At 40.6% G+C, this 23,385-nt stretch overlaps 1 protein-coding gene across 1 annotated transcript; it reads right to left on the reverse strand.

Moving 5' to 3' along the window:
- Positions 1-667: 667 nt before the first annotated feature.
- Positions 668-23,012, reverse strand: snx33 (sorting nexin 33). The gene is made up of 2 exons (XM_028036559.1): positions 20,903-23,012; positions 668-2,500 (listed from the first exon to the last, which is right to left on the reverse strand). The coding sequence occupies exons 1-2, from the start codon at positions 22,335-22,337 to the stop codon at positions 2,247-2,249; spliced, it is 1,689 nt and encodes a 562-aa protein (XP_027892360.1). The 5' UTR covers positions 22,338-23,012; the 3' UTR covers positions 668-2,246.
- Between the last annotated feature and the right edge of the window lie 373 nt (positions 23,013-23,385).

Raw genomic sequence — 23,385 nt, forward strand, 5'->3', positions numbered from 1 at the left:
ACCGCAAAGATTGCTGCGGGGGGCGGTGCGACGTTGTCTTTCAGGAGTTAGTTCCACCCGTTAGTTCCAGTGAAAGGAACTCGCATTGCTTCAGCGAACCAAGACATTTTGGATCATTTCATATCCCCAACTTTGGCTCTGTTCCTGTTCCAGTTCATGAAGGCCAATCATGAATTGGAGACACAAGACTGGTGTGGAAGAACTTGACTGGCACGCTCATAGAAATGACTAAATGATGTCCAACATCATTGTCTGACCTCAGAAATGCTCCCAAGTAAGACTGTTGAAACATTCATAAAAAACACATTCCTACATAAACGGTGTGGGAAGTTTACCCAGAACTGAGCCGCTAAGCCCAATGAATCAAGAGAAAACAAAAATGATTACGTTTCCACTTTCGTCTTAGATTTTTTGGATTTCACACAATTAACTGCAAACATGAACTAGTTCATTTCAATGCGTTAAATAAGCCATGAAACACTTATGTCGTAGCTTGAACCGTGGAACCACGCTTGCATGGCATTAAATATTACAGCTGAATAAATATTTCAGTAAATGAGGCTCTTGAAGAAGTTCAAATAATTCTTTGTAATAGAGCAAAAGCTTTGCAGGTCGTTCAGATGTGCAAAATCATGATATCATGGAATCTTAAGATAAAAACACAAACTATAGTAATATCTCTTTATTGTACAGACATGAGAGCGCTACCATTCCTTTCATCCAGCACATAAGACAGTGTGTGTCCCTTTCGCTCGCTACACCGTTTCCATGACATCATTTCAAATTGCTGCTACATATACTGTAGTTATACATTTGTTTTTCTCCGCTATGTAGCAGGGAGTTAAGCACAGCTTTTGACTCATCTTAAGACTTCAGCCACACAACGTAAAACAAACCCACGACTATGACCATGAAAAAGACATGTGCAAACTTGTCCTGACACACTAAGCTCATACCAACAATTCCCCCCTGCGGTACACAAGAAGAAAATGGTAAACTTACAAAATATTTTTAAAAAAGAGCAAAGTTTCCCCAAAGGCACAAACTGAAAGATCACTACTTAAAATCGACTGTAGTAGTCTCAACGCGAGGAGACGTTTGTGATTTTGCAACAGCTGACATGAAAAGTTAAAGCAGCCAAGACCTGAGCAGGATGTGCTCTCAGCAAAGTTAATGTAACATTCCTCATTACTGAGCAGAAAAAAAAAATCAAAAAATCTAGATCATTTAACTGCCGATGTAAAAAAACAAAAACATGCTGTTCATCTTTTTGGTTTAAAATAATTTTAAGATACAACCTGAAGAAGTCACCATGATTGTTTTAAAGGGATCCACGACTAGCTTGGAGCATTTTAGCTAGAAAAATATGTTATGATTTTTTAATTAACCTAAAAGTTGTTGCTTGTAACACATAAAAACTCATAACTACTTCAAAAAATTTTACATCTTTATTATATTTTCTATATACGGAGGTCGCCATTTTTAACATGCGGTATACCTGGCAGAGGAGCAAAAGCCAACGCACAATCAGACACTGTCAGCAAACACAATCATTTTCGACCAAATCTCGCCTCTTCCTCGGTTTGCTCCTCCTCATTTCCTCTTGTCATTTCTCCATTGTCTTCTATTTAATCGCGTTCAAGGTGAAACAGAACCCAACATTATTTATAGCACAAAAATTACTGTTCAGAGCTAGCGGTGTAAGAACAAGCACACGTCATCTACCCAGAATTTATTGCGGTGCAATATTTTATTTAAATTTGTAAGAACTAAGCAGATGTAAAAAACGATACTCTACAACTTTTTACTGTATTGTTTTTCCTTGTGAAATAAAAGTCTATTGATACAACTATTCATGGATCCCTTTAAGAGAAGAAGAAAAAAGCACAGGACTCGCTTTATGGCTTTATTTATGTGTATCCCCACTTTGAATGTGTACGATGTCTAACCTGTACTTTTAATTTTCATTGTCATAAACAACTTAAATTCTATAAAATATACTGACTTTGCCTATTTGAAGTGTACTTTAGATATAAAAGATACAGTAGGTCTTTTTAAAAACGTTTCTTTGAATCCATCAGAGTGAATTAATGACTGGCTTTGTGCATCGCTTCAGTAACTACCGGGTTTTCTTTTCCGTCTATACCAAGCACCCTGACATATTGGGAAAAAAAAAAAAAAAAAAAAGAGTCAAAATTCATTCTTTGCTTCTTGAAGTTTTGGCATGTGGAGTGAGTCTGGAGTGTTCAAAGGGTGTCGTACATGCGCAGGGTGCGCTCCAGTTGCTGGCCAACACGCTGGTAAAAGGCTATCTGCTCCCTGAGGTAGGCTTGCATCATGTCTTTGAAGTCCACCTCTCGCTGCTGATGGAAGTGGCTCATTTCTGCTTGGAGGGCGAAGCCCACAGTCCGGCAGCGTTTCCTGATCCCGTCCGCTTCGTCCTGGTCCATCTTCCCCTCGTCGCTCATCCGCTGGCTCTCCTTCACCTTGGCGAAGGCGCCTTCATCAAGACACGGGAAACACAACATTACATTTTCACGTTAGCAAGCGGAGCTTTTTCAAGTCAGTTCAGTAGAATTAAGATGATTTTACTTCACAACATTTTTCATGAGCATATTCTTCTAAGAATGTTTTTTAAATGTCCATTTAAACAATTGTGAACTGTGGCTTCAGCTACACAGGCTAACAAGACGCAGCAAAGCATTTGCATTTGATCATCCTGGTGTTGACATGTAAACAGGTTGAACAACTTAGGGTTGAGGAAGTCCCCTGACGATGTTCAGCCCATCAAGTTGCCAAGCTCTTCAGCTTGTCTTGGAAACTTGTCTTGCTTCCAAGACAAGTTTGGAAGCAAGACAAGTCGTCCCTAAAGTCGCCCCTGAAGTATACCAGTGTAGTATATCAGTTCTGGAGTCCAGACCCTCTGGACCACATGTGTCAAACTCAAGGCCCGGGGTCCAAATCTGGACTGCCTTAGCTTTTAATTTGGCCCTCTAGACTCCAAATTATGTCAATAAGTCCCTCCAGTTTTTCGCAAATCTGCAAAAATTCATGCAAAATTCAAATTTTTTTCTGATTTTACTGCAAATCTTTCTCAAAATTGGCCATAAAAAAGAAGGCAGATTTTCTCAAAAATTGGTCAGTTGGCCAATTTTTTTGGACTGCCGCCTCAGCCTTACTTGATGTTAATAAAAAGTCACATTTGATATCACACATTAGCGCAAATAAAATTCCTCACAAACATTTCTAAATTAGCACCACAAAATCTGTAATTTTGATTGCAAAACACCCCCCCACAAAAACAATCGCGAAATCCTTTCTGGGCTGATCGTTTTCATTTTGAGAAACACTCATTGAACCCTGAATCAAACAGCTTCTTATTGATATTTTATTCGGCCCACGATGAAAATGAGTTTGACGCCCCTGCTCTAGACGAAGCGAAGCGTAGAACAATGGGCTGGCTTTTACCAGGCTGACTTTGTGCTGCAGCTGAAAATTTATGAATCAATAAAAACCGCCTACGTGGGGCGACATGGCTCAGTGGTAGAGCAAGTGCTGTAGCTGTACGGATGTAGACAAACACTGTAACCCTCCACACTTCTGTAGGTAAAACAGGAAGCACACCGTCTCGTCAAGTTTTACTGCATTCCAAACATCTTGTTTCAGTGGAATGAGGACAAGTTCAAACCACATCCACCCGCACTGCCATGAAGTCACTTTCCTTGAGCAGAACATGGCAGCCCAGTGGCACGTCGCCATGACGCTTTACAGATTAGCGAGTCTGTCCTAGTTGCGCGTAATCTGATTTGGAAACACACTTTCGAATTTAAATCAATCGGCCTCTACGGAGGTAGAAGAGGCGGTCTGGTCTGGATAAACTCGGGAGCCGGGGGGAAGGAGGGGAGGCGTCTCAAAACGATCCAGTCGCTCTCGCATCCGTAAGCCGAATCTGTGAAGTCATGCAACGCTACATTTTGTGTGGAATGCCTGGCACAAGTGTGGGAAAGCATGAACAGCACTCGCAGCCCGTTCCAGTAGAGGAGGAGGAGATGTGTGTGTGTGTGTGTGTGTGTGTGTGTGTGTGGACTGCAGTCTGTGGCGCTGACCTACATTTGTGTGTTCTGCCTTTCACATGAGACGAGAATGAGTTTTAGCAGAGAGCACGTCTGGGGAACATAAAGGAAAAGCACTCCTGACTGGAAAGAAAACAAAAAAGAGAGAATGATGCGAGAAAGATGACCTGATGTGGTCTCCCCCTGAAGCTAAATGTCGTCTGAGGAAGATAGTTTCTGCTTGATGGTAACACGTCGGCGTCCTTTCAGCAAAACCTGAGTTAAAATCTCACAATCTTTGACTTCAAAAAGCAAAACAAACTTCTTTTTTTTTCTAGAAAAGGTTATCAGCTTCTTATTGTCCAATTAACAACTACTCCCCAATCAAGGGGAGTAAAAAGTAGGTTGATTTGTTTATCTTGTCCAATCAGACAAGCTGCTGCACAGATCAACGTGTGAAAGATTTATGGATTTGCCAAGATATTAGCAATCCACCGGTGGAAGATGAGATGGAGAGCACAAGGGGATTTGGCAGGTTTTATCAGTACACACTGATAAAATTTGCATAGTTTTACAGCATTATTTAATACGACAAGGTAATCCAAAGTGCTTTGTGCAAAATAAAACAAACCGTGACCAATCTCAGTTCAATTTTTACCTCCAGGAATAGGAAAAACATTAAGAAATTACGAGTGGGATTCTTTGATCCAAAGCAATATTTTTAGTCCTGATTTAAAGGAGCCAAAAGGTTTTCAGGGAGTTTGCTCCAGAGCTGATGAGAATAGAAAGCAAATTCTGGCTAATCTGGTTTCGATCTGGACCTAGCAACCACAACCTGAACGGGTCTAACATCTGGAGTCTTCAAATCCAGACCTTGTGGGCCGGAGTCCAGCAACCTTTCGACTTGTTTCTGGTCCAGCACTTCTGAATCAGATGACTGAATTACCTCCTAAGTATGCGGTGAAATTCTCCAGAGTCCTGCTATTTAGATCCTTATTTGACTCAAGTGTGTTGAAGCAGAGACATATCTAAAAGTTTACCACTAACCATGCTATAGAGAACATGTAGTAAGAAAATACACAAATCTATTCCGAATTAATTAGCTAAGAAGTCTTGACAAACAAACTAGCTAAACAATGTTAGCTAGCAAATTAGCAAACAATTCTTAATTACTTAGCTAACAAATAAAATTAACTAGCAAATCTATTCTTAAGTAATTAGCCACCAAGTCTTAGCTAACAAACTAGCTAAACAATGTTAGCTAGCAAATTAGCAAACAATTCTTAATTAATTAGCTAACAAATAAAATTAACTAACAAATCTGTTTCTAATTAATTAAGGATGAAAGTTGTTTAGGAACATCTTCTTCACTGACCTGTTGACGACACATTTTAGGTGTAGTTCATTTAGTAGATCTGCTTTTGTTTTATGTCTATGGTCTGTTTGGCCGACAGTGATTGAAGAGAAATGTTTTGGGTTTTTTTTTCATTTTAAGAATTTTTTGACACTAGTGGCCTTTATTTGATAGTAATCGGACAGGAAAAAGGGAGAGAAAAGCGGCAAAGGAATCGAGGGCGACTGCGTTAAGGTTTGTAGCCTCTGCACAGCTCTAAACGCTGCGCCACCCGACGCCCCGGACCTTTTCCGTTTGTAGGTGACATTTGGTGACTGCAGGACTGGATATGATTAATTGTAACCCACATGGATTGCAGACACAAGCATTTAAAGAAGAAAACTTGTGTGATCTATTATCCAAGTTACGGAAAACAAAGTCAATTGATCCGATTGTCGGCATGACTCGCGTCCTGGCTCTGGGCGAATTGGGCCGAGTAGCTGATTCTATAGTCTGTGTGTCCCTTTCCAGATCATCAACAAGCACTAACCCTTCACGTTCTGAGATCATTTCAAAGCAAATCTGTGCAGTAGGGGAAAAAAGTGTGTAATACTGCTGCTAATGATCAATGATTGAACGTTTTGAGATTTCATCAAGGGTCTTGGTATTGAAGCCAGCAGTAAAAACGTCTGTTGCGTACCTGACAATACTGATCAAGCCTCCATATTTTTTGGAGCTTTATCTTACAGCTAATGATGCGACCTGAGCAGAACCAAGCTGAAAAATCTTGGATAACTAAGAAAGACGTTCCAGTGTGTTAGAGGAGCTGAGGGGAGGAAAATAGTTGGGATTATGTAGGATCACAGTTCTATGGCTGACCGACTTCCGAGATTCCCACAGTCCTCTCTGGGCCAGAGGTCACAGAAGAGCAGCTACAGGAAGCGCTCCGTAAGTCCATGTGTCTTTTTATCCTTTTGTCCCAAAACCAAAATCTGGCAATGAAACGTCCCTTTAAATTCCTCTTATTTGTTTACAATCCAGACTGAGATTGCGGTCCACTTGTACGTAAGCGTTGGTGCCGACAACGTTCTTTTCCCCACCGATTCCCCCAGTGGCTGATTTCCAATTGAGTCGTTATTTTTCTCCTCAGACAGCAGATTCCTTACAAATCCACTTTCAGGTCAATTGTGTCTATTTTAGCTCTGTTTTATTTGATTTCCTGTCCCAGTTTATAAAAATCCCTCTTTCCTGATGTGTGTATTTTAAATCTTAACAGCCAAAAAACAAAACAAAAAAAAAAGAACAAACAGCTCCTCTCTAGCCAAGAGTGAGCTGCATATACAGCGCCTTGCGAAAGTATTTATATGCCTTAAACCTTTTCACGCTTTGTCACATGACGACGTTGGTGTGTTTTGTGAAGCTTTTATGTGGTGGACCAACACGAATCAGTGCATAAAGTAGTAGCCTTTAGGTTTTCTTTAAAATAAAAAAAATCAAATGTGGTTTGTGGACTAAATAGAGAAATTAAAGTTGGTGAACGCAGGAAAACAAAGCTACAGCTCCGGTGGATTGCCATGCTGCTACCATTTTCAAATTACATTTTGAAATTGCGCAATACTTTTAGTTCCCAGAAGCCGAGGGGGGAGGGAAATACCCGAAGAATGACAACATGGTATGTTCTCTTGAGATTATATTTAGTGATGTATGAACCAGTTGACTGAAACAGACTTTTAATAAGCAATATTTTCTACAGCGTTAATATATAAGTTACAAAAAAGAAAAACAACAATAAAAGCATAGACCATTTGAGGGGGGGGAGGGGGGCAAAAGCCATTTGGATTTTGCGCAGCCAGAGTGACTCATGAGCGTATATAAAATAAACCAATCTGGGAATAGGCCTCGTACACTTCAAACATCGAAAGGCCTAACGTGCCTCAGTAAGATTAGTGACTGTTATTCTCATTGGACACACAAGTAAACATTTGAAAGGGAGTATAAATGAGGCTTGCTGCCACAAAAAACACTCCCGACCAGTAAAAGTAAAGAGCTCTGAGTGCGTCCGTGTATGTGAGAGCGAAGGCTGACGTCCGTGTCGAGAACTGCTGGGAACTGATAACATGTTGTTCTTTGCTGTTTTGCAAGTAAGGCAAATAAAGCGAGACAAAACAGAAAGGCACATATTTATTTCAGAATGAAATGGTCTGCTTTTAGAGATCGTGGGGTTTTCTTCTGATCGCACGCTAATCTGCAGGCTTTGGATGCGTTTCCCCGCCCCCGATTCAAAACAATGGATTCCCTCAGCAGCTTGCAGAAGCCTGTTATTTACTCATCAAACTGAGCCAGGTGTTGTGGTCATTCTGGGAAACATCTAAAACGTGCGTGGTAGTCAGCGGTGGCTGATCTGTACGTCACCACTGACTGGGGAGTTGACGTCATGACACATAACTTAATAATAATAATAATAATCACAGACAATAGTTAATTCAGTATTATTAACATATGCTTCTGAAATATACACATAGGATTGTTCTTAATGGGATTTAGAAATCATAACTCTATTTCCTGATACTAAAGTTGATCATAAACTTTTAGGTCTTGGAGCGTTCGCCTGGCCATCACACAACTCATGTGTGTTACTGTTCAGAAGTCATTAACAATGTGTTGTGTGCTAAAAAAAAAATAAAATCAAAATTTTGTTGCATTTTGAATATCATAACGAATTTCCCTTTCCCTTCCATTTCACTTTTTGTTCAAAGTAGCATGAAATTGTGAAAAAAAAAGTACACAGCTAATAATCCCCTGCTATTAGCTGTGTATAAGGGGAAAATATTTGAAATGCATATTTGTTCTATAAAGAAAGAGGAAATGTTATCATACATGTCTAAATAACAGCCAAATATGAGCAAACATGACCAGAAACTTCCCTGTTGACAAGGTAACTATTGGAACAGGCTTCAAGCTAGCTTAAGCTAACTCTGGTATTTCGAATGATCTGGGCATCTAGGCATTGGATGTATTCTTTAAAGAATTTAAACACAGTTTTTAATAATGGTTTATGAGTGAAATAACTTGAAGACATGAAGATTTTTTTTTAACTGCAGTTGAGAAATGATATTCATAAAAATGTAGCAACTTCTTTGGACCTAAAGAGGTTAGCACACAGCTTCAGCTTTTACAGCTGGAAGCTAATGATTAGGCCCGAAATCAGAACTGAACCTTCAGGGTCACATAAAAACCATTACAAAATCAGCCTTCTATCACCTGAAAAACAATTTCAGGATTAAAAGACTAATGTCCCAGCAAGATCTTGAAAACCGTGCTGCAGATCGACAGATAAAAGTCCTGATTGTGTTCGCTTGTCCAAAGGAAGGATGAAACTAATGGAGGAGATGCAGATACCTCCCATACATGCGGGAGATTCCACAGGCAGCTAAGAAACATCCTGGTGAGTATCTTAATATCAGGCTGGGAAAGCAAGTCTTCCAGATTTTCTGAAATTCAGCTACATTCAAATTGAGGTCCTGGCGACCATGGGGTGATCTTAATCTGGAGTAAAAGGCGCCAAAGAAAAGCCTCAAGTAATAACTGAATATAGAGCAACACATCAGCAGATTCCCAGCCATAAGACATATCAAGCTGCAGTTTAATATTTTCTAAAAGGGTGTTTGTTTAAAAAGCTAGTTAGCTTTGTTTTGCATCCTCCAGCATGGTGCAGCTTTTCGCTCAGAAGAATGTGTTTTCCTCTTGACTGTTAGTCTGAGGTTTACGCCAGCCACACTCTCCAAACATTCCCAGCTTTCACACGAACTCCGATAAGTTGCTTCAAAGGCTTTCAAAGTTTGCAACAATATTACATGTCCGTCTAAGTACCGTGGCACACAAAGAACTGTCAGGCCACAGCTTTGTGTAATGGTACTGTGTATATCTTTAATTAGCAGTTAGAGTTCCACTTGGTAACCCAGGAGGCTAAATTTAGCAGACCACTTTATTGGGTACACTGGTTCAATTGGCAGTAAAAAGAAAAATGGCAAGTCAGGTACAGCAACTCCACGCATTTATTGAAGACAACCTTCTGAAGCTCAAACCGAGCACCAGAATGGGACGGAGATTTGGTTTAGCTAACTTTGGACGTGGTAAGGTGGTTAGTGCCCAATGGACTGGTAAAGTCGTTTCAGCCACTGTGGAAACTATGAGATTTTTACAAGCAGCAACATCAGTCTCAGAAAACACAACGGATCGTCAAACCTTGAAGCGGATGGGCCACAGCAGACGAAACCAGCTGTGGCCTATCCGCCACAGCAGGTTTGACCAGGGGCCAATCGGGAAACGTCGACTGCAGTTCACACAGGCTTAGCCATCTCTGGAGATTATACAACATCTTCAATCAGAGACTTCTTCAGATTCACTGTAATTCAGATTGCTACTACTGGAGATTCCTCTTGCCTACAGCCATCAGCATCTACTACAACTCTTAGAAGGAAATTGTATAAGCTATAGAAACATTTGTTTTCTATTGGGATTGAGTACTGGTGCTGACCAACAAATGTCCATCTTTCAAGACCAGATTGTACCCATCTTCTAGAGGCTACTTCCAGTAGGATAACGCACCATCTCACCAACAATCAAATCTGATTTCCTGAACATGACGATGAATATACTATGTTATAGCGGCTGCCTCAGCGGTTATATCGCTGCCTCAGTCATTAGATCACAATCCAATGATTTTAGCAATTATAGGATTTCTCTTTTGTCATTGGTAAAAGACCCCAAACCATTTCTTAAGCGCTAGACTGGCACGTTTGTTTCGGTTGCATTTACCTAAAATGCTTTGTGCTATGATCCGCTTCCTGCTTTTGGAGCGGTTTCCGGTCTAAAAGCAGACCGAGGTATGTAGGTGGACCAGCATTTTCAAGAGTTTGATTACACAGTCACACCTCCACAAACAAACCAAATATTCTAGGCAAAGGAACTAGAGTTTGATTAAATTGGACCAAACAGAACTGGTCTGAATCCACCCAGAGTATGCCTGAATAAAGTTCACTGAACTTATTCAGTATGAAAAGCTGCCAGTACAAAACGTGCCTAAGCAAGCAAAGTTTATTCAGCAGCTTATGACTGATCTATCTGATTTACAGGTTGCTTTTTTTTTTCTTTTATGAGAAATAAAACGACCTTAAGATGTAGACGGACTGTATCTTAACAGTACATCATAAATAAATGTAGGTTGTTACAATATATAGCCTTAGTCAGTAACTTGAACTTTGAAACATTTTGTGAGAGGTAAGGAGATCAGCAGATAATAGAGAAGAGAAAAAAAAAGCCAAGAAATACATGGATCATCATATGAGAAAGAGATTAAGCGAAAGAGGAAAGCTTAAGAACGGAAAAGAAGAGGGAGAAAGAAACAAGAGGCTTCAAGAATGCGCTTTGGGGTCAAAAGGACTCGACAATCTCTGCCAGAGTATAAAGCAGGCCTTAAAAGCCTTTGGATGGGGGGCAAGGGAGGAAACACAAAACTCTGCTGACTAAGCTAAAAGTTGTATCGTTTAGCTGCTAAGGACATAAACATATAAAGCAGAGCTGCAGTTTCAGAGCTATTTCTGCTACAAACAGTGAGACAGTACGGACAAAAACAAACACCTTCCGGTTGTAACGGAAAGCAGGAGCTTTCACGTGACCAGAAGTATCGAGTCTGACTTGCCACATTCCTGCGGACTTTAAGCGACTTTACCTGCTCAACGTTGTTGACCGTGGCCGGAGCTTCAGAGATACATGACAAGCACCCAAAAAAGCTGCGGAGCTCATATCTAACTTTTTGATTAAAGTCATGAGCAGAGATGTTCAACAGATGTTACAGGGTTTTTTTTTTCTTCGTATACTTTGAGTTTACACACACGCTACAGGATTAATCCGTCCCCACGTGCCAGACATCAGCGCCATCGTGATATTTACCAGGAGGGATACGCTCAGATATGCTTCACAAATTCATTATAATTCATTATTGCTAACAACCCTTGTGTTTATCCCGACGTTTCCTCACTGCCAAAGGGATTCGTTTCGCAGGGAGATCAAACGTTGCTCAAGCACATTTTGGATTTCCAAGTTGCTCCTGGGGATTTTTTTTGTTTGTTTGTTTTATTTTCGGTCTGCTTTTCAAACTTTTCAAATATATCCCCCCAAAAAAATCAATTGTCTGATGTCATCACACATCAAACAAAAGAACTCTCAACACTCAAAGTCATTTCTACGCCGTTTCGTAGAGATCTGTGAGCTCAGATGTCCTCAAATTCCCTCCGAGGAAAACATTGTCTGCCATTACATCAACTCTTTTGTTATAGAGCAGATGTTCCTGTCTGTAAAGTTATGTAGTGTTGCAATGGCCGCCAGAGATAATTAAAGGAGTTGCAAATGTTCCTGTGATAAATGATCTTTGGTCAATCGGAGTAATATCTTTCCGTCTATCCATCTTAACAGAAAAAAAAATTACTCAATGTCCTGAGGGGACAGTCTCGATGGTGACCACAACCAATATGATGGCGTTTCTATGACGACGGCTTTAGCTAGCAAGTAATCCGGGGTTTTATTCTTGTTTGTTTCTGGGGTTTTGTTTAACCTGAAGTCTAAACTCCGTTGGAAGATTGCATAATTGTTGTAAAAGATTATTTAAATGACAGATTTGTTTTCCTCCTCAATGCCTTAAATGGATCAAAGCTTAATACATCAACCTCGAGCTCTTTGGCGCACTTTGTTGTGTGTTTCGTAAAACCCTCAGCCGGTGACCAGTAATCCGCCAACTTTGCGTCTGATTGACGGTCATCTGATAGGAAGCTAAATATCTTTAAAACAACACTCTTCGCTGCGGAAGTTGGCACTGAATGATGACGATGCATTTAGTTATTGGCGTCAATGAGGAGATTAAAGGTGAAGAAGCACAAGAGAAGCTTCAGGAAGCTGATATATGTTACAGCAAAGTTGCCCAGTGTTAGCTTTGAAAATGTTGGCAGTCGGTTGGAAATCTCCCATTTAAAGTGATGATCTACTTGCTGCACGCAATTCTCACCGTCCTAACCTTGGTGATGATATTCATCTCTTATAAAGGATGCTGAAGGCAGTTTTCGGTGACAGATCTGCATTCAGTTTGTCTCAAACCTCGTCCTGTGTGACTGCCTGCTTTTGTCTTTCACACCTGGGGTGACGTTCCCTCTTCCAAAAATGATTTTGATTGATCACAGAAATACTTCTTCAGCCTACCACATGGCGACAATAAAATCTTTGAATAAGCTAGTGATCAAAAACTGAGCTCAAAATCCTGATCAGTGTCTATGAAGGATATGTGCTATGATCTATAAATCACGTAATTCCCTTATTTTCTAAAGCATTCAAAACTTCATCTTATCAAGAAACCTGCAGAACATGTTATGCTACCATTTAGTTTCCACAAATGATTTTGAGCAGAAATGACTATTGGCCAGTAAAAGGCTGATTAGGGCATCTGCATAGGGCCGTTACTGTCTGGGGGTGAACCGATTGCAGTCGTCTGGCCGTTCGCCGATCTTTAAAAGGACCTGACACCAAAATCAGACAAATATTTAGCTACTTTGGTCTGAAAGGTTGACAGAAGTTGTTTCCATTGACCATGGAATTGCGCAACTTGAGAGTTTGAAAATAAATTTGCTTAAAGGAAACGCGCCAATTTCGAAAAAAGACAAGAAAATCTCAATTTTTGGTTAAAAAACCCCAAAAACTTTTGGCACTAGGATGAGTTTTGTGAAAATTGGTGTATTTCACAAAACTGCAATGGAAACACTTTTTTCATATTTCACACAAGTCACATGATCAACAAGCAGACGTGGTCACATAGAAGAAGGCGACAGGAAGTGGTTAGAGGATGGGGGCGTGACATGTTTTTAATGACATGTTGTGAGAACAAACGTGCGATTTTAATTGGGTTTCCTATTTAATGGAAACACCGCAATCGCAAAATTGTGCAGGGTTTTTTTCTCTACATTAGTGGAATATCGACAAAGTTTTGCACACATTTATAAAGGAAACGCAGCAAAGTTGTTAAGTGACAAAAGGTTGCCAGTGTAATTAGTTCTTTTTCATCAATGTTGGGGAATTATTGCCTTAAAACAAGCTCCTATATCTTGATAAAAAAGTACATTTTACGTCACTTTCGTATTATTTCAAGTGCACTAAGAGTTTTGCACTAGTGACCAGACAGAAATACTTGGTAAGATTTTGTATTTTTGAAGTGTACAGCTGTGATTTCAAGATTGTTTAGCACGTTGGTTGAAATTGGATATTTTTAAAATATTCAAGGGGGAAAGAAGAAATACATATTTTAAGAACAAAACATATAAAGTTTTTTTTCTTAGCTGCCAAATCAATAAACCAAGAGGTAATGAGGTAGATTTGTTTCGAAGGTAATGAATGTATAAACAAATGTAGAGTTAAAACTTTTCAGGCAAATTTGCCTTATTAGAAGAAAGGCATCCAGATTAAAAAATCTTTGTGTTTGATGGAGAGGAAAAAAAACAATAATAAGAAGAAAAGATAGGAAGAATAAGAGCATTCTCGAAAAAAGAATTTGGGTCAATCTTTTTCTTTTTAAAATGCTTTCTACTTAAAAGCATTTTTTGTAGTTTCATAAACTAACCAAAAGCAGATTTGGGTTCACCAAAGTCTGCTTTCGAGTAAAAGTCACCGGGCACAGGTGGTCCTATTCTACGGAAGAGGATTAGGGCCACCGAAAAAAAAAAAAGAATTCTGAGATTAAAGTCAGAATTCTGAGATTAAAGTCAGAATCCTGAGATTAAAATCAGAATTCTGAGATTAAAGTCAGAATTCTGACTTTAATCTCAGAATCTCAGAACTTTAAAGTCAGAATGATTTTTTAAATTTTTTTCGGTGGCCCTAATCCTCTTCCGTACTATTCACTATGAATTTAAAGAGGATGCAAAAAGCACGGTTATTAGACAGCCAAACACTTTGTGTTACACCTAACATTTGCCAGTGGCCCCAAGGCCACGCTTTGAATACATCACACAAACGTACGATGTAGCCGCACTCTGATCAGAGCATGAACAACAAATGAAACTGTCAGCGCTCTGTTCTGTTGACAAACCTGTTTCACCATGTGCCAACGCATTTCAGTCAGGTTTTATTTTACATGTAGGGCGAAGGCCCGCTCCGTACAGGAACTGTTCAGGTCAGTCCACCCAGCAGTGGCGTCGGACTATTTAGAAAAATGTGATACAAGCAGAAAAGCACTGGGCCGACAGCATCATTACACTGTCATTAAAGCTGCAGCATGTAACCTTTACTAAAAAATGTTTGTTTTTTTTACATGTTTGTTAAAACTGTCACCATTTCGTGACAGTGTAACATGAGACATAATCTGTGAAAAAAAAAATCTAGTTCCTCCAGCGATTCCTATTGTGGTCTTCAAAAATGCAGTAGACAACCAATGAGAGTCAGAAGGAGGCTCTCAGTGCTGTCAATCACGCTCCTGTATGTGCTACTAAACGTACTAATGGTGGACAAACAACTCACAGTTTCACTAAAACCATTATCAGTGGCTATGCTAACTAGCCTTAGCATCTACAAATACTGATGATGGAGAAGCTGTAGCGTAGCAGAGAGTACACAAACAGCCTCCTGGCTGAACTGAGGTTAATTTTTTTTTTTTCACAGATCATCCGTCTCATACCACAGTGTCACAACATAGTGACGGTTTCAACAAATATGTAAAGAAATATTTTTTTAAAAAGGCGACATACTTTAATCTCTTTGCTGGTATCACACAAACTGATATAGATTTTTAAGACTGTAAAGCAGCACATTCTGAATGTACAGTTACAAAAGTGACAAGGCAGGTCGTCACAAGGCACATCGCCGTGGTAACAGCATCTGCAACCCGGCACTCAATACTGCTGTCTTTAAATATGCATCGGCTTAACGCCTCGCCAGACTTTCCCTGCAGCGCTACGAATAAAAACGGAACAAAACAAGGTTTCTTTATCGTTTTCTTTCAATCCTTTTGCATCCACAGCAGCCAAACTGCACCAACCGCGTTAAATATAACTGTTTCCCAACAGAGTTGCTAAATTTGTACGTTTTTCTGCTCGTCGCAGCAGGAAGAGTTCAGATGTCTGATAAAGAGCTTCTGCTTTCACTGCCCCGGACAGTAGGTCACATGTCCAGTGTGCAAAAAGACAGCCAGTCTGACCCCAATGATTGCACTCGATAACTCGCTTCAAAGGCTGGACATGGGTCACTTGGAGGCAAACAATGGCTCCTTGCCTGCAGGAATCAAGGCAAGGGAGATAAGGTCTCTCCGTTTCTATCGTGGAAATTATAAGATGCTTTTTTATTATTATTATTTAAAGTTTTTGTTGGCTCTGATGGCCTTTATTTGAAAATGCTAAGACAGGACAGTAGTACGAGAGAGAGAGGGAAGACATGCAGCAAAGGTCAGCAGGCCGGGAATTGAACCTGCGACGTTGAGGACTAAGGCCTCCTCATGTGGGTTGTGCTCAACCCCGGCACCACCACAGCATCCCAGCTGCTTTTCCTTTTAAACCACAGGGTAATGTCTGTATTTTAGATAGCTACATGATCTGTTACATGGAATTAATTGGGAATTATATTATTCAGGATTAGAACCTGAAATGTACCTACATTTCCTGTCTACATGTTTCAATTTCGTTCCTTCATTTATCCCCCGTTTTGTTTCAAGTTGATCAAATCTTTGTACTTAAGATTATTTTTTTGTTGTGGTTTCAAAGGTCCTTTATGTTTCCAGACACTTTTTCAGATTTACCTTTCTAGATATCTTTTTCCAGCAATATTTTTAAACGTGCATAATCTCTTGATTTTGGAGTATCCTAGACTACATGTAGATTCTTCAAAGCAGTTTGTGAACTTCAGTCACCTTTATATTGTTTATAAGATCCCCCCCCCCCAAAAAAAGAAATATATATATAGCAGTTTTGGTGCTTGTTTGGTCATTTAATGCCCCATTTAACAACCACTGATATACTTCACTGTAAGTGGTGGGCATTTATCGTACCGTTTATCGTTTGTTTATTGTTTATCGTGAAATTTTCTTATTGTGAGAAGAATTTGATTTGTCGCCGTCTTGATAAATGGACATTGATGTTCAAAAAGCAAAACAGACATTATCGGAAATGTTATTTTTACAATTTTCTCCACTTTTTATTCGACAAATATCAGTACATTTAAAAATATGTTCAGTGGTATAAATCACACTTCTTCAATGTGGCGTCCTGAAGAAGCCAATTTAAAAAGGGAACTTTTTGCTAGAACAATGTTTGCGTTTGTGGTAATGTGAATGCTAAAGACGTAGTAAATCATCATCATTATTTTTATCATTATCGCCACAAAATATCAAGATAAAATTCTAAGTCTATATCGTCTAGACCTACTTTCACCTGAATTTCACAGATTTTTAGAGACCAATCCGGTTGGACAATCATCTGGAATGCATTAGATAATTTCTTGTTTAAGATCTAAAATACTAAGACTGATGAAAACCTGAGTTGGATTTCTACAAACTGTTCACAGCCTCTTTGAAAGACAGCTTTCCTTTTGTGTGAAAACCAAACAGAAATGAAACTGGAATTTGCTGTTTTTTCCAAAATAACGTTAAAATCACGTCCCGTCTTGCCCAGGGAACACCACGTACTGTCTTGTTTTGTAAGCTGCTACACATCAAGCCGATAGTCAGGTTAGTCATCGGATTCTCACAGTAATGATAACCTTAAGTAAAAATACCACAAAAAACATTCAGCTTTAGATATATATATATATATATATATATATATATATATATATCATATCCATGATTATATTTATGATATTGCCATCAATTGTTATTTGGATTTTGATTCATATGGTTAAAATATCGAAAAAGCGCCCACTGTAGTTGTAGCTTTCAAGTTTATATTACCAAGAATGTTATGCCTTTTATTTACACAAGTATAGCAAAGTAATGTTAGTCTCATTAGCTAGGCAATTTTGAAGGCAAAACAACACCAGCTTAAAAAGAGTGACTGCTTCTTTAGTTTTCACACACACACACACACACACACACACACACACACACACACACACACACGCTCAGTGTTTTTGGAGCTTTACGGGTAACCAACGTGTTGCAAATGTTTGGCTCACTTTTAGACAAATAAGTGCATTTCTGGGGGGGGGGGTTCCATCCTTGCAAAACAAACACTCTGTGATTTAACCTCCTTTCTCAATTCGTCACAGGCAACTGTGGTGAAAACAGCAGTAATCACCGTCAGAGGGAAACATTCCCCGGACCGGGCCGACTCTGACAGGAATGCAGAAACATCTGGCCAAGGCATTGTGCGTTCAGACGAGGACCAAGCATTGTCAGGATTTACGAGTGAGCAGTCAGAAACGAGGGAGCGCACTGTCATCTTTCACTCAACCTGACACGTGACGTGAAGGCTCAAGACGTGCTAATAACAGAACCGCCTAAACGTTCCTGAAACCGTATCCTGGCTGCTCCGATTACATCTGGAGCGACCGCACAAAAGATAACGCCGTCCTGTCTTGGGCGTTCTCACACGGTCATAGATCGCAGCTCGTAGGAGCACGGTTTGTTTTGCTGATGTGATTCTTTAGAGCTGCGCATCCGACACACAGCTGGGAAGTAGCAGATCCCTTCCTTCAGAATAAGATTCAGCCTGGTCATTGTTTTTGTAACGTGTGGAAGCCAGGCAGTTCTCTTGACCGTCTTACAAAACGTCTGGCTAACTTGTTGAAACACATGCTACAAGAGTGTGTTCCTCCTCAAACTGGAAAAAAAAAGAAGCTGCTTTCAGGGTTGCAGTTGTGCTTAACAGCCATCTGAGCAGCAACTGAACTACATGTAAGAGATATGATGTCTGCATTGACGAATAAAGACAATGGTGAGAAAAAAGGTGAGCAGTAGAGTGCGGACGTAACAAAATCTCAAGACACAAGATCCCAACAACAATAGCTATCATGCAACAGGCTGTTGAGTTGCTGCCAACATCAGACTTCACCTGTCGAAATGAGTTTAAGCCATTAATGTTATTGTATTAGGAGTGCTTACGGTTTGAAGTGGAAAAGGAAGAAGTGCTTCATTTGCCATCATGAGTTGAATCATAAAAACATTTGAAGAACTTCCTTTCAAGTTGATTTCGTTTCACTACCATGGAGGAAGTCTGCACCACTTTTATATTGTTTGTGGTATGGCAGCATTGTGTTTACTTAGTAGCACTGCAAGATCCTAACATTTTACCAGGTATTTCTGTCCCGTTTCTAGTGTAAATATCTTACATTTAAATATACACTCTAACTAACCTAGAAGTAACTTTCCAGCAAGATACAGGAGCTTGTTCTAAGTCAGTAATTCCTTTAATATTGATGAAAAAGTCCTGGTTCCACTGGCAGATTATTTTACTTATAACATGGGAAAAAATATCCTATAAGTTAAATAATTTGCTAGTGAAACAAGTACTTTTTCATCAATATTTAGGAATTATTTACTTAAATCAAGCTCCCGTATCTTTATGAAAAAGCTGCTTGTACATTAGTTTGTTTTGTTTCAGCGCCTGAACGTCTCCTCTGATGGCTCATAGATGATGAGCGCTAGCGCCGTGGCTGAATTATGAATGCATCTCATGTAGCCGTTTACCGCCATTGCTGCCATGGTTTTTAACCTCACCACTTGAACAAGTTTATTCACGTGTGATTTTTAATTTCATTTCGTATTTGATGGAAACACCACAATTGCAAAACTGTGTTTTGTCAACATTAGCAGAATATAGACAAAGACTTGCGCACATTCATAAAGGAAACGCAGCTCGCGTTTCCCTGTGTTTGACGGATAATCCGCCCATGAAGTACCCCGCCTCTTGACCGATGACTGCTGGAGATTGGCACCAGACCCCCTTGGTAGGATGGTAGATCTGCTCCGGAGCTTTTGCTATTCTACAATTCTGTTGTTTTTGTTTAACTTAATTGTATTTGTATCGTCTTTAGCTGAAAATCCGACATATTAAGACTGATCAAACCTGAGCTATATCATTCTATACATGAGATGTACCACAGGCTGTGTGGCTGCAGCCTGCCATCCCCACATCTGCCTCTTACACAAAAACCCCTTAGAGGGACTTTATTCTATGACACGGCAATGTTCTTAACCCTTCAGATCAGGATCTTTGGTTGTGCTCAAAGGAGAGCTGCCTCTAACAATGGGATTAGGCCTGGCAGAGGTTCAAAGTACTGCAATTCACTGTTAGAGGAGTTCAAGGCTCTCTGTCTACTGGAAATTTACGTGCTTTTACTGAAACCAGAGCAAGTGCCCAGTCAGACAGTGCTGAGGTGAACGTCTGTGTGCAGGAGACAGCAGGAGAGAAGATGAAAAGAGTAAGCCAGATGTGAAGAGACCAAGCAGAGACTAGAGAGAGGTTGAGAAAACAGGACAAAGAGACAGACAGAGCACACTCTGATATTTTTTCTGGTACTGCCCTAAACCGTCTTCTGTTTGGACTCACATTTATTGCCACTGCCCAACACAACATCCTAAAGCCACCCGTGTAGCTTTCATTCTCGAAAGGATAACAGCAAGAAAGCAGCTCCCGCGGACCTCAGTGAAGTCGGGCAAGGGAAGAAAGTAATAAGGAGCACACCGGAAACTGCCGAACTCCGTTTTGTGTGTTGTGAGTGTTGCAACAGCTGTGTCTGGTTCTGCAGAACATCAGTCACATCAAGGGGAGTTTTCTGGACTGGCATGGAGGTGGCGGGGAATCTCTCACCCATCCAGAACCGCTGCTGGATGGGCACTCTGGTTTTAGACAGTACTTCATGTGCAGTTTTTAAATGATGACTGTGGATTTGTTTGATTTTACCACTACAGTCGACCCCATGGCTATCAGAGGTTCAGTATTTGCTGATTCATCTTTTTGCAGATTTCTATTTTGGAACGTAACTCCAACAAATTATTCACGGAAGATTATTATTTATATTAGAAGATGGACATGTTTATTTTCTATTGATCACTAAAATTAACTAATTGAAGCACTATGGTTTCTACAGAACACATCAAACAGGTTGAGACAATGATTTTGACCCAGGACTTCCTAATGGCAGCTACTTTATATATTATGAAAACTATTTGTCATTTCTAATTAGGTTTTCGCAGACATCGCAATTGCTTTTGGGGGAATCCGGTATGAAATGAATGGTTTTAGAAAGCTCGAGTCATTAAGACCTACAATATCATAATAGCATTGTGGGCAGAAAGTTTGATATATTAGCATAACATCTGGAAGAACCAAGCCAACTACATGATTCCTAAAATAACGTTCAGAAAACCTTTGGGGACAGAAAACATTTGGGTTGCTGAAGAAAGAGTCAGTTAACTGTAATCACATTACTTGCTGTAATCACTTCTCCAGAACACTGGAGTACTCTCCAGAAAGTTGAAACTACTCTTTACCTTTCTGTAGATGAATAATGTCCGGGAAGTTGGCGAGCAGGCCTTGATAGAGCGAGAGTTTATCCAACATCTGGAAGAGGTCATACTTAGGTTGCTCTGCAAACATCTCTCCGATGTTTTCATAGGTGCGGCCAGTGTGGGAGATGGCGTTGTTGAGGGCATCTGACCTGTAGGGTGGGTCCAGTGTGAAAGCCTGGCTAATAGACTGGAAGGCATTCCCAAGTCGCTGGAACTCCTTCCTGAACCCGCCCAGGTGCTTACGCACGAGCTCTGAGGCAACGTGCGTGAGCTGCATCACACTGTCATCCATTTTCTTGGCGAAGGTCTTGAAGTTGTCGACCCTCTCCTCGACGTCCTGAAGGTCCTGGTGCTCGTTGGGGATCTGAAGGGTCAGCATGAAATGGGCTCCCACCATCTCGTCCTTCTCTGCCCGCCTCTTACCCAGTTTCCACTGCTTATCATCAGCGCACATCAGAAAGTGCTCAAAGCCTTCATACTGCGAGAGGACTGGGTGGCTGGTCATGTGGTTCATCCACAGTATCAGTCGCCTCTTACGCTTCTCGATGAAGTCTTCCTCAAACCGACCAGTGGCCTGCTTCTCAGGGAGGTGAGGCACAGAGATCACAGTGAACTTGTGCAACAAACGGTTGTACAACCAGTCAAAGTGTTTGTATCGTCTGTAAACCGGCCGGCCTATGTGGCTCGGCGTCACTCGGTACGATATGTAGGTCTTGATACCCTTGAACTTTGTCTGTTTGGTTGGGTCTTCAATAGAGCAGATGAATGGCCTTGGATTTGCCTTCCATTGAGGTCCCAGTGAACCCATCTCAATGGTATACGACTCTGCAATCTTTGCCATCATGGGAACATCACCAAGCACAAACGCCTCCACCCCTGAGCGGACAAAGCTGGAAAATCTGTTCAAGTTTCTGCCCACCATGCTACCCTTCCTGGCGCTGGCCATGCTGTCTTGTCCGGAGACTGATTTGCTCCGGTAATGCACGTTGGGATTATTTGACGGTGGGGCCTGAAAGATATGTCCATTAGCTCCAGTAGTGCTAGTGTTACTGTGATCAGCATCATCCACTACTGTGGATCTGTCGTCCCAGTCATCCCAGTCGTCGTAGTAGTCTTCGTCATAAATCTGTCCCGAATTAATTGATGTGTTTGGTGTAGATGGTAGATGGGGGGAGTCATTTCCTAAAGAGCCTGCCGGGCTTATGGAGCAGTCAGTCACGTTGGAGTCGGAGCGAGGGCGAATGATGTTCACATAAGATTTAGGGAAGAGACCCCGCTCCCCTCGGCTGTTTTCCCCCAAGACCCAACCATCCACAGAGTTCTCGTCAAATATAACCACTTCCTCATTCTCCTGGATGTTGATCTCCTCCTTGTTTTCACTTAGAAAAGTGTAAATAGCAACACCTTTTACTGACATGTTGAAACACAAGTGGCTCCCAAACCTTTAACCTCTACATGCACATAATGCCTTGATTGGCACCGTCTACTTTATACTGCATGGAAACATATGACCACCGCCTACTGTAATACTGCAGAGTTTGACTAAAGTTAAAATAATCTTCTAAAGCCTAGTTTCAAACAACATCTATTTTGTTTTCAAGTCTATATCACATTAAACATCATCAGCCCATTTAGGACACTCCTCTTACCGAGTTGCAGCCTACCTTTAAACTATAACTCCACAATATGCAAGCAATATGTGTCTGCGTCAACATAAAAACAATATGATTAAAACCAAAACTGTTTTCATCCGAGTCCTCCTCCAACAGCTCTGTCGATCAGCAGAATCCTCTCTAAGTTGCGCTTTCTGAACGTGATGTTCATTTATCACTCTTGAGCTTCACCCAGGATCCTAAAAGCCTTCAAAGACAAACATATTTCCAGGACAAAGTGGTCCGGCGCGGACAAAAACAGACGGATGAGTAATGGTATCCTTGTGCATTTTCAGCCCGTACCGGATTCCCTCAGACTCAAACTTCCTGCGTTTTCCTCGTAAACAGGTTCCTGCGCATCTTCAGTGAAGGCCCGCAAAGTTGTGAAGAAGGAAGAGAACACTCCGCTTTTAGAGATTATCAGCATTCATCGAGGTCCGCTTTTTTAAGGTTATCCTTTGAGTGTGTTCCTCAAAGCGCTTCAACTCTTTCCGTGACGTGAGGCTCGGACAATTGGAGGCAAGTTCGCCTGTTTTCAGCAGCTCCTTTATGGTCTGGGTAGGTAGGGAGAGGGAGCAGGATCGATACCGCCCCCCGCAGGAGAAACGGAGTACAACACAGGGCACAGATTTTCACATCGGGGAGAAACTTAGTGTAAATAATTCCTTATAAAATGATATTGAAAATTAAGGAAAAATTCTTATTATAAACGTTTGATGTATACATGGGTACAGAGTTCTGATTTCAAAATGATTACCTCTGTAAAATATGCTTGAGTAAATAATAATAATAACAATAATAATAATAATAATA

Source organism: Xiphophorus couchianus, chromosome 2 (genome assembly GCF_001444195.1).
Source record: "Xiphophorus couchianus chromosome 2, X_couchianus-1.0, whole genome shotgun sequence".
In the NCBI taxonomy this organism is placed as follows: Eukaryota; Metazoa; Chordata; class Actinopteri; order Cyprinodontiformes; family Poeciliidae; genus Xiphophorus; species Xiphophorus couchianus.

Bases quoted from the DNA above. Each gene is read 5' to 3' on its own strand.
- snx33 (XM_028036559.1), bottom strand. From the start codon at position 22,337: ATGTCAGTAAAAGGTGTTGCTATTTACACTTTTCTAAGTGAAAACAAG. The intron at 2,501-20,902 runs GTAAAGAGTAGT...GTCTTGATGAAG, and splicing joins CATTATTCATCTACAGAAAG to GCGCCTTCGCCAAGGTGAAG.